The 12,663-nt window shown below is 31.8% G+C and overlaps 1 protein-coding gene and 1 non-coding gene across 5 annotated transcripts in view; both read right to left on the bottom strand.

Moving 5' to 3' along the window:
- Positions 1–12,663, bottom strand: part of TMEM167A (transmembrane protein 167A) — a 61,349-nt gene that overhangs the window by 44,209 nt on the left and 4,477 nt on the right. For 3 of the 4 annotated variants that reach the window (XR_001517027.2, XM_015590447.2, XM_025047652.1), the window contains exons 2-3: positions 8,693–8,802; positions 4,809–4,843 (exon numbers count right to left, since the gene is read on the bottom strand). Coding sequence is in view for 3 of the 4 variants with exons in the window: in XM_015590447.2 (XP_015445933.1) it covers positions 4,809–4,843; positions 8,693–8,802 (145 nt within the window). In the remaining variant the exon portion in view is untranslated. Of the gene's footprint in view, positions 115–4,808; positions 4,844–8,692; positions 8,803–12,663 lie in introns of all 4 variants that reach the window. The other variant, XM_006913195.3, reaches the window with a different exon arrangement.
- On the bottom strand, positions 7,132–7,269 carry LOC112480670. Its single transcript, XR_003046754.1, has one exon. It is a non-coding gene; the product is annotated as a small nucleolar RNA U109 (small nucleolar RNA).

The following is a 12,663-nucleotide window of genomic DNA, read 5'->3' on the forward strand; positions in this document are numbered from 1 at the left end:
ATATCGAAATTTGGTGGCAATTCAATTTGGGCATTTTTCCAAGCTACTGTATGAAGAGAATGCTGAAGGCCATCACTATACAGCATACTGCAACATAAGGACTCTTTCGTTCACCTGTTGAAAACAAGGAAGATATTCATGTTGATTAACTGAGTAGCTAATAGGATATGGTTATTATTTACTATTGGAGAAGGGCACAAAAAAATCAAGATAAAAAAAAAAAAGAATCAAGATGAGGTTCTCATTATGAGGCCCATACATGTGGGGAATGGGGTGGCAAAACAAGAACTAGGTGCAACATAAAAGCAAATACAATACAGAATGCACTAAACTATAATGATTTATTTCTAAGACTACCTCCTTTTCATTTGTTTAGAAAACCCTCAATGAGCCATTCCTTTGTCACAGAGTAAACCCAAATATTAAAAATATAGCACAGAATGTAGGCTAGAGATCCAAGAGAAACGATTTCAAATTCAATTAAGGCCAAACAAATATTATTTTTCTCTTGTAAAAAGGAAACTTCCACCTATAAAAAGAAATTCGACATACAGTTTAGTCATTTTTTTTTTCCTCATTGGTAGCAATTCATGACACTTTTAAAGGGGGAAAAAATAAGCATTCGTGGATGAAAATAAACAGAGTGATCAATAAAACTGCATTTTAAGAATGGACATAAAATGTTTAATACAAAACATTAAAAAAAAAACCTATTTCTGAGATGGATTTCATATCAAATCTTTTATAGTACAATTACTGTGGGTTAAATATGTAGAACTTAAAACCACTTTTGCATGAGTAGATTTTCACCATGTGTTTTAAGAGTGTTTATATTTGGAGACTTTTTTTTTGCATGAAATAGACCTGGAGCTGGCTTGTGAAAGGTCTTGCAAAGAGATAGAGATCTTGTGATTGTTAGTTAACTGAAATTCATCTTGTTCTTTCCCGTTTCTTCCGTAATTGCAAGGCTGTATGATTCCATAAAGCACTAAGCATTTCTGTGCTGCCTTGAGGGTACATAGGAAAGCAAGAGTGATGTGCTACTTCTAGAAATAATCCTGGGTATGTACCTAGTATCCTCTAGTAGAGATGGTTTATACTCTCCTCACTTGTGTTTTTCTATGATGTTTAAAATGCACTCTTTTCCAGTAACTAAGTTCCTCATTTCACTTAGCAAGTTCGGTTAACTCTCTGGAAAACATCAATCTTGATCACCCTTATTAACTAAAATCCTCAATTGAGCTCACACAGTCATTTTGTAAGTATGTACCTTTGTGTCTGTTCAATGACAATACTCATAAAAGATATACACACATACAAATAAAATAAACATTTAGTGTTTTTATGAAAGTGTTTTTCTATCACAGACATTTAATGGACTGTTTTCCAGCTAAAGTAAAATCTAGAAAGTAAGAGAATAGTGTTTTCACAATACCACTCTCTCAACTAGAAAAAAAAAATCTTTTAAAACTAAAAATTACCCTGGGTTATCATTTTTAAGCAATGCTAATTCCTTTGGGGGCAAAAAACCAAAAAAAACCCTTAAGTTATTAAACAGAATAAAAAAAGCTCATTCCAATACAAATTTCAGGCAGATTTCATAAGCAAACCTATCACTCTTATTAGGACTAGATACTCTCATTGTTCAAAAGTCTTATTAAACACCTAAAAAGAAAATTAATATTGTCCTAAATTTTCCATCTGCTGCAAATTAATTTTTGAGGAAGTTCTCTTCCTCATCTTTTAGCTTAGAATGCTATAATTTACATATGGGTTTCATTTTCCTGTTTTTAATTTTCTTAAAAGAGATTGCCATGTGGTAGAGTTAAACGTCCTTGGTTAAACTTGGGTAAGAATGTTACTTCTTGTCTGGTCTTAGGTCTGTATAAGTGAATGTGAAACAGTTGCTGTAATGTGATGTGTAACATAAGATGATTTGGCTGGGCCTTTTCCCATTAAAATTGCATCCTTTGAGGATATATTCTGTGTAAAGATAGGAGGAGCTTGTGTTTGAGAAAGCAGTGTATCAGCATCAACATTTTCTAAGCCACTTTGCCAAAATGAAAAGCTAATGTTTTCATATAATTGGCAAGAATGAATATTTTAACTCAACCATTTAACCTATGGCATTCATAGTCAAGAGGAAAATGGAAATAATAATGAGCAAGCAAAAAAAAAAAAAAAAGGCATAGTTTATAATAAAACATAAAAACACATGAGACAGTAGGAAAGCATTAAGAAAGCTCCAAACTAGATATCTTAAACTTTTAGCTATACTTTCAAGTAAAATTGTGAACAAAAAGGGTCACCTGGATTGGCTACTAAATGAAGTTGTACATACTTCTCTTATTAGAGAAACCTCTAATAGAACAGATTGCAAATACTTTAATATTTTATTATGAATTAGCAACTTATTGATAATACTGAGATGAAAGCTTAGCTTCCTAACTCCAGGCTTTTTATATTTTTACCAATGATTATTTAGGATTATTCTAATATAGTGATATTCTCCCTATTCACCTCAAACTGTCTTGTTCTTCCATTATGTTCTCTCTCCGTGTTTACTGGAGTTATTCTTACTACTCTGCTCCCAGACAATACTATTCTTTTTGTAGGTGACTTGGCTCTGAAACAAGCGGTTTGGTTTATATATATTTACATTTACCATTAGATATCAGCATTAGCCATTGAGTGTTCTATTTTGTCTCTTTATCTCTCTCTCCTCGGTTATTTTTGAAGTGTTTAAGATATCTTCTGTTATTTCAGGGTTTGCAGCTGTTGAGTATGACTGAATACCAGATAAATTTGCACCACAAAGCTCTGTTCATCTAGATTGGGTATTCTAAACCTTGGCACTATTGACATTTTGGGCTAATTCTGTTGTAAAGGGCTGTCCTGTGCAACAAAGGATGTTTAGCAACATCCTTGACCTATATCCAGTACATATTCCTCCACTCTAGTTGTGACAACCAAAAACATCTCTAGACATTGCCAAATGTCCCCTGAATGATAACTAATTATCTAGGCCCTATCTATGCTTTACACACACACACACACACACACACACACTCCCTCCCTCCCTTTCCCTTTCTCTCTCTCTCTCCTCCCCCGCCCGCCGTCTTTCACTATGAGATAATAAAATCTGGAAAAAGAGCACGGAGGAAGGACAGTTTAACATGTTGAAAGCACAGTGAATTCTCTAAAAGATGTCTGTTTCAATAGTTAATGTATTGAATGAGGCCTTGAAAAGAGGTACTTTTCTGTGAAGCTCTTTGTGCTTATACTATCATTTTCTACAACAATAGTAAAAAGTCAAGGAATCTTATAATCCTAGACTTAAAAAGGACTTCTAGATAATTTAGTATTATGCTTACAACTTCCATGGTAACTGAGTTGTGCTTATCATTAAAAGCTCAAGAAAAGTTGCTCTCTCAAAATTATTTCAATGTTAACAACCTATGAATCTTAGAAGATGCTGTAAAAAATTTGAAACTCCTACATTTTTAATCCTTAGCTGAGATTATGTATGCTTGTATTTATCCTCAGATAAATAACATCAATTCTCAGGTCTTCTTCAGAAAAATTTCTACATATTACAATAATTTAGTTTGTATTTTTCATTCTTAATATATTTTATTTTCTGTGATGGATCATCTTCTAAATATTCCACATCTATGAGAAGTGAAAACCAAAATAAAACATAATACTCTATAGGGAATACAGCTTACTTGAGAGAGATGACTCTTAAATTCTCTATCTTATTTAAAGGAATTAGTTTGGGGGAATTCAGGCTATTGTCAGCGTGGCTAACTAGACTAAATGTCAAACATAGAAGAAATTTTCCTCATTATGAAAGCCTAACAGCTTTATGAAAAAAAGGAGTTATGTATAAATTCAATGTTAGAAGAAGAGTACTAAAATCAAACACTTTTTTGAGGGGGTCATGTAAATAATTCCAAAGAGGACAAGGAATATTCACTTTTCAGTCCGAGTGGTATAAATACAAATGCCTGCAGTGGTTTTATTGGAACGAGTTATGTTTAAAAGGGTATAATCTATTATTTAAGAGCACTGGTGAATTACAGCAATAAAATTCATTTTAATTCATTAATTACCAATCAGTTGAGAGTCTACTATGTGCTGCTGGGCACTGTGCTAAATGTTATATACGTAGGGGCATGGGACAAGAATATATTATCTAAGCATAAACACACTTAAGCTGCTACTAATTTTATAAAGTTAAAAGATAAGCACACTTACATTAATTTTAATCAATTAGAACAAAATACAGCTATGACATGTATTTAATGTAAAAAAATAATGTTTTCTAAAAGCAACAAACAACAACATTTCATGACTTACCATTGGCAATAAAATGATTGTGGTTAGATAGTTGCTCAGCAAGCCTTTCGTTGATGGGAAATTCATCCTCAGTTATCAAAATGGTACACATTATACAGAACAGCATGCTCTCTACTATAAGCATGTATGCATAAAACTATACACATCTGTCTGAAATCTCTTCAAAAGTCAGGAATCCATAGTATTTGCTATCTGAATTTCAAGAAAGACTTTTCATGTATTTTTATTTCCTTACTAATGAAGTATTATGTGGTATCTGCCAAATCTAGTTTTAAATAGCATAAGGAAAGAGAGTTTGGCACAACTCTACAAACTTGCAAAATTGAAGAAAACTGAGAAGTCTGAACTCTTAAAATTGACATTTGATTTGTGTGACTAGGACATAAGTAAATGGGCCAACAATTTATAGCTGAAGAAGTAGAGGAAGATTATACATAGACACTTACCAATTCTGGCACACTTCCAAAATATACCCAACAATCTGCATAGAATAAAAAAAAAAAAAAAGTAGCTATTGATTACTGGGAAAGGTAAATCATTCTCTTAGTTATCATATAGAGAATTCATTATATACTAGCATTTTAACTTCTGATGCTTTGCTTCAACAATGAAATTGTTTGATGTCAAGCTACCGCAATAACTTATCAACCATCAATGTATACAAATTATCATAAAATGGACTATATGTGGTGTCATAAGTTAAATCCAAGGTAAATTAATGTATGTGGCAAAAATCTGCACAATAGCTTACTACTATAGGATTAATTCAGTCAACTTCAAGTGCTTTACCTTCAAAAGCAGGAACTACACATGCCAATTTAATTAAAAATTAATTTTGAGAAAATGGTAAATGAATACAACTGGTTTGGAACGTGTTTTGACTTTAAAAAATAAAACTCTCATACTAAAAATACCTACTTCTTATAGGACGTAGTAGCTCTAAATTTAAATGATCTATAACCATAAACAGCAATTATATAACAATGTCATTCAATGTGTGCCTGTTTTCAATATAATTAGATAATCCTAGTTTAGGGCACTCTATCCGAGCTAACTATGGCATTTAAAACACATATGGTCTGGAAATAAAAAGAATTAAAATAAAGATGTCCATTTCAATCTATGAATGAATATATTATGAATTAAGTGATATTATATGTATCTATCACTTACTTGGCATGTATAAAAAGTATAAGCTTAAAAAAAGTTATTTAATGAAAAGATATCAGAAAAAAAACATTGTAGGTAACTGTTTTTTGGTCTGAAAGAATAGAATAATAGTGTTACACATGATTACAAACCAAGATAAATTAACGTTACTTATTGTATTAAGTTAGGATTGGTGTAACAAAATCGTAATACTTAAATTCCAGGGAAATTTATATTACCCTCTTTTTGCCTGAAGAGATGGCTGGCTAATGAATCATTTTATTAGAATGATTAAGAATGAAAGAAAATATGGGTTCAATTAAGTTCTATATAGGTTCCGCCTCTAAAATATAACCTCCTGACCTCAAAGTACTCTCTTACTTTAGGTTAAATGAAATAGGTAAACATATAAAATATTTTTTAGGATGGACACTGTGACAGGTGAAACAATTATATTATGGGAATAAAAGGACGAAAATCATATACATCTCTTAAAAGTAAGGTAGAAAAAAATAAGGGCCAGAACATACCTAAATTCAATGTTACTTAACTGGCTGCATAACTGTGAGCAAGGTACTTTATCTCTTTAATAACCACTCAATAGGTTGTTATAAGGAGAAAATGCGTTATGACACAAAGTCTTTAGAATAGTGACTAACTAACCTGCTATGTTCAGTAATACACAGGCTAAAGACACATATGACAATAATTCCAGATAGCACTTAAAATTGGCTTACATTTCATCGAAAAATGGAAGACAACTGGTTTGTGATCTGCAATGTCACGGTTGCTTGATTCTAATAACCGATCAATTATAAGATGCACTATTGATTTAAAGCTACTCTGGTTAAGGAGCTCAGAGGCAGGATACCTGAAGTTCCTCCATGGGAAGCTTAAAGCCTCAAAGAACACAAGAACACAGTCTGAAACCACAGGATCACAATCAGGGTCTTTTTAGGTCTGATATTCTAGAAATAACTCCAAGTATTATTAGGAAGTTGGTACAACACAGCCTATTAAAAGCTATTTATATAAAACAAATTTCCTAACTTGGCCACTTAGATTTATCAGTATCATTTTGACCTTTTTTACATATTTCCTTACCTAGACATATTTCTGCAATATCCCAAATGCTATCTATTAAAACACATGAACTTTTCTAGTTGGTAAAAAACCAATACAATTTTGTTGCTTAGTTTCTATAGTTATAAGCCAATAAGCATATCAGCTGATAAAGCTATTAGGTCTATGAAAATAGGAAAAGAAGACATAGTAGCAATCTTTTCCTGCTGCTTTTTGGTTCCATATTATTATTTCAACAATGAAGTCATCAAAAACTCGTTTTATCCATTAGGTCTAGACATCTTCACCTAAGCAGGAATACTCACTATAATAAAAGGAAAGTTTATGATGAGTCTCATAAAAATATGTATTTTAACAAAAAAGAACAATGGACTATACATTTTTTTCTATAGAAAATACTTATGCAGAACTCGAAATAAAATGGGGCTTAACATTCATATAAATAGAAACAAAATGTTTATGAAAAGCTTTCAAACAGTTGACTGAATCACTATATAATTCAAAATGTAAAAACAGGCATGCTATGTTTTTGGTCTTTTATGTAGGAGAAATATACTACTACTCAACCTCTACTGTAAGGTTGGCAGCCCTGAGAACTCCTTTTTTTAATGTAGCATGTTATGGATGTATTCCTGCTCCCAAAGAAATGAGGAGCAGAATTATTTCCACATGCGATCTACTTTTTTCATAATGGCATCACTAAAGTATAAATATTCTATTCTACTACTATGTGATTATTCTTTAATGAAATAAACATAAGTATCTTATTAGATGGACGTTATGTATTATATTAGAATTCCAAACAACTGATCAATGAGAATGTTTACTGGTTTCTACCATATGCTTTAACTATAAGTTAATAGTCTGGGGTTGCAGAGAAAGGAAAGAAGGAAATAAAATTGGTTGGGTAAAAAGGCTTCATGTATAACTAAAAAGCAAATAAAATTATATAATTTCACAAACAGACAAAGTATTAAATTGAGTGCTTAATACTAAGTGCAATAAGAGTTCAGATAAAAAGGCTGGCATGATGAGAGCACAATTTTTACAAAGGAAGTGGGCCATTGCCATAAAACTAATAATCAGATAACATGTTTTCAACTTCAGTAGGTTAAATAATATCTCTCAGTCCAACAAAAACAAATGATCAGTTTATTAGAACATGATTACTGATTTCCAATATTCAAAACTGGTTAGAGGTTCTATTTATTCCTTCATTTGTGTTCAAACAACCCTAAGAAATAAAGAGTAACAAAAGCCAAATGATTTAGATAATGTGATGTTTGAATAAATGCTAATTATGACTCCAAAGATAAAGAAAAGAGAGCAGACATTATTATTCTGATAGCTGAATATCTACCACCTCGCCTCTTATAGGCCTTTTTCTTTCCATTAAAAGCAAAAAAGTGCTGGAGATAATTATTCCTACGTGAAATATTCTATTTTTTAATCTTTTTATTTCTTAAAATGATTAAGTGAGGTACAGGCTCTTATCAAGGAAGGATTAAGACAATTATTCATAGAAATTAATAAATATACGGTGAAGAAAGTTTAGTTTTTATCACATGGTCTTTTTTTTTATATATACACTCTTTTGGTTGAATTCAACATGTATTTTTGAATTATGAACATGGCACTTTAAAATTTAATTATATTAAGCTCAATGTTTTTGGGGGTGTGAATATATAATTAAAAGGGTGACATACCCAAGACTTAATTTTTACTACTATCTTAAGTAAGTGAAATAAATTTCTCTAAAGATGTTTGCTTTAATGATACAAACAAGACCTTATATGGTTAGAGCAATCTTAGATTGGAAAGGAAACGTCTATATTATTATTTCTGTGAACACAGTGCCTGCAAACTGTTCAAAACTTTCTAAATGTGATAACCAACTTTACTACCTTTATTTAGTAAGATTCTGTGAATACAAAGTTTTTGGATTTTTAAAAAATCCAAAAGGGGGAGAAAATAATGTAAAAAGTTATTACGAAACTAAGTTACATAGAGGAATTCAATTATTCAATGAAGTTTACAGTAATTACATTCAATGGCTATAAGAACTAATTTGGGTGATTAGACTTCATTAATAACATACCCAGTTTTATTTTTGTCCAAGATGCTGGGTGCCAAGGATCGGATATAAGCACAGGTACATATAAGCAGCAAGATTACAGTCAACAGGCTCTGAAAATTGAAAATGGCAGACTAAAAAGAGAAAAAGAAAAATTAATATCACAAGTAAAATTGCATATTAAAACATGCCAGACAAGTCCATATTAAGAATCATACTTTAGTTATTCTGAGAATGCACCTTCTCCTTCATTTTTGGGACTAAGGAATGGAGAAAATGTAGAAATTTTAAAATTGGAGAAATTTTAAAATTCAACAACTTGAATACACTACCAAAAATGTCATGAATCCAAAATAGCTCACTAAAGCTGAATTGGTAAATAATTAATATAGATGTTCTAGGGGCCCAGACTATGAGGCAGGATATGGAGTCTCCTAACTCTGCCAGCAGCTGGCTATTTGATTTGAACTCAGTTGAATCATTAGCCTCTTTAGGTCTGTTTCACAACTGTAAAACTAGGGGAGAGTGGGGAGATTCACTGCTGATTCTTTAAAAGTTATTAAAAATTTTAACACAGGAATTATAGGAAATCACAGGTTTCCAGTCGAAGTAAAATGAAGGTGGGCTTACTCTACTCAAAATTCAGCTCAAGTATATTTTGCAGGAAGTCTCCTTGAACTCATCTGCCTCCCATCTATTTCATATAGAATTCTCCTCTCTGTTCGCAGAGCAAACTGTAACATATTTATTATAATACTTATCCCTCAAAAATGGACATTGTCTTATCAGACTCTGAATATCCAGCACCTGACTATGCACCTGCCATACAGCAGGAGCCCAATAAGGGATGAACAAATAAAACAAAGGTTTAAAAGTGCAGAACTACTACTATACATACAAGCCTCCCCAAATCGAGTGAAAAACAATTACATACATCCAATAACATAAGGCAATTTAGTAAGGTGGCTGGGTACATAATTAAAATATTTAAATCAATAGCCTTCATGATTATATTATCAACCAGTTAAAAGACATAATGGATAAGAGACTCAATTTATAATAACAACTGGAATAAAAAGTTAAAATATCTGGGGATAAGCTTAACACGAAATGTGCAATATTGGCATCAAAGGACAAAACTGACAAAACCTTAAATACACTGAGGAACATAAAAGCAGAATGAAGTAGTATACCAGGTTCTTATATTGGAAGGCAATATCATGAAGCTAATCTATAAATTTAAAGTGAAACTAATACTGATTATTTTTTGAAATAGACAAGTGATTTTCAAATTTGTATGGAAAAATAATTAAGAATAGCCAGGACAATCTAAAAAAGAACAAGCCCTGTCAAAAACTGTCATATATTTTTTAACCTTTTACGTGTTTTTCGATATTTATAAACTATTCAAAACATTAAAAACATTGTACATGTTATTTACCAATATTAAAGACAAAAAATGTTTACATACAGTGCTAAGCGGTGGGAAAGTAGCATGCAAGATTTCACAATCAGTACATCTTTAGTTACATAAATCGTTTTGCAAAGAGGGGAGAATGCAGTGATTATCTCTGCAAGGTTTTTAACCTAATTCCCAACTTCTCTGGATTTCTCAAATTTTCTAAGTGTTACTTTTATGGTTTGAAAAAAAAACCCCAATAATCATTTGTATTTATTTTAATAGTTGTTTTTCTATAGAAATCATTTCTTCACGATAGCAAGGGTAGTTTATATGCTTTGGTTTTTAATTGAGTTTTAATTTTGTACCTGTGAAAAGTGATATGGACCTTATAACTTGAAATAAATTAATGAATTAATATCATTCATATTAATGATCAATTATTGATAGAAAACATAGTATTTTGAACATGAGTATGTTGATAAATAGTATTTGATAATAACCTCATGAAATATAAAGTACAGATTTCCTTCTAGACAGCATAACTGAACATGTATCTACTCTGTGGCTTGAGGCTAGACACAGGATTAAAAAAGTACATAGCACGATTCCTTTCCAACAAGGACTTTACAGCTAACAACAGTAACAACATATTCACTGAATGCTTCTTTTAGATTATCTTATTTATCCTCATATATGTTATTAATACCCTTATTTTATATATGAGACAACTGAGGCATACAGCAGTGATGAGTTAGAACATGACATGAATTTAAAAAACTAAATAGCAACTCTGTAGCATATTTAAGTTACGACAGCCAGGCTGACAAAAATGCTGTTTTCATAAAGAAAAGTCAGGATAAGCTTCAAGGAAAAAGTAGAAATGCATCAAGCCTTAAAAAAGCACAATTAGATAGGCAAAGAATAGAGAGCAGGCTCCAAAAGAGACAAAAGCATGTAAAACATTCCCACAGAATCAGGAATTTGCATGTTCAGGGAATAATGAGCACATTTAATGTATTAAGCAAAGGATTCATGTACTAAAGTGGCTGGAAAATAAATATGCAAAGTAAGTTTATCATCTTCCTAATGGAGTATCTAAATTCATGATTTCAGTGTATATTTTTTTCTTCCCTGACTGTCTTGTTAAAGAAACATGCTTAAATGATACGGTGTCTGAGACTGATTTCTAAATAGTCCTGTGTGTGTGTATGGTGTGGGGCTGATGATGAAATGCTGAGTATAGGAGGCTTCATTGTACTCTTTCTACTTTTGTATGTTTGAATTTTTTCGTAATAAAAAATTTTAAAAGGCACTTAAAACATAACTGTTAAAGAAGTAGGATATATATATACACACATTTGTATGTGAAACCATTTACAAATGAAAATCATTTACAAGTATGCAATATATGATACATACAACTTTGTTCCTGGGGTTTATAGACCCTAACATTTAGACAAATAATCTTAGGTGGTAAAGTCTTTTAGATGTACTCAGACTGGTCAAAAGTGTGTTTCAAACTTATAGACATTAGCCTAACACTGCTTAGTCTACCTAAGCATTCCTCTTAATGGTTAGCATCTGTTGTCCGCTGATACAAAATTTTAGTCTCAGGGTTAAAGGAAACAGATGTTCCTGTTCTGTAGAAAAATAATTGGGATTTTCAATAGGAAAGTGTTATTAAAGGGAAGGGAGGAAGCTAAGAAAAAAGCATATTTGATCACAAAATAGAGAGAAAGATGATAAAAAAGGTGATGGAGGAAGTAAAATTCATTTGTGTTTAATTTTTTTCCAGATATTTTAAATCATAAAATCTTTTTCAAGATATTGTGTTTTTGTACATGCTTTCTAGTTTTGCCTGCCTGGTAAACTGACTCAACCTTCTGGTCTCAACTCAAGGGTTACCTCCTCTGTGAAGTCTTCTTCTGTCCACTCTCCAAACCAAGCAGTCGAGGTATTTGTACATGTATGTCATACACATACCTGCCTATGATAGCATCCATCAAATAGTACTGTAACTGAAACCTTTATTTTACTGTGGTTCCTATCAATTCCTTGTGTCTCAAATAGTGCCCAGTAGTCACTGAAAAATGCTGAACAAACAGAAACTTGAAAACAAATCACAAATCATAGATATTTTAACAAATTCAAGAGCATACTTAGATTCCAAATTAACAATGTTACTAAAAAAAGTGTAGATCACACTGCTCAATATTTTGTTAACCATTCATGAGAAACCACATACTCCTTTGCATTTATATTTACTTGTCAATATTTGGAAAATCCAGAAGGAAGAAATATATGTCCCTGTTTAAGTTAAAGGCTCAGGCTGCAAGGTAAAATAAAAGCCTGAGGTAATTTCCTTTCAGTATCTAAGTCTTTTTGTATCACTTAACTGAAATTCAGAGAAAGTTCTATCAAGCAGTCAGCCTTAAAGTGCTTGTATATGGGACAATGTATGTTCTTCTGACTCCACTAGAGTAGACGAGCTGGCTAGCAGAAAATTCTAAAACTGCAAATAATTCTTAAATCTATGGTTTACCCAGTCTTCCGTGAGGACACCTAGGACAATGCCAGGGAGGTTATACAATGG

Source organism: Pteropus alecto, unplaced genomic scaffold (assembly GCF_000325575.1).
Source record: "Pteropus alecto unplaced genomic scaffold, ASM32557v1 scaffold20, whole genome shotgun sequence".
Taxonomy (NCBI): domain Eukaryota; kingdom Metazoa; phylum Chordata; class Mammalia; order Chiroptera; family Pteropodidae; genus Pteropus; species Pteropus alecto.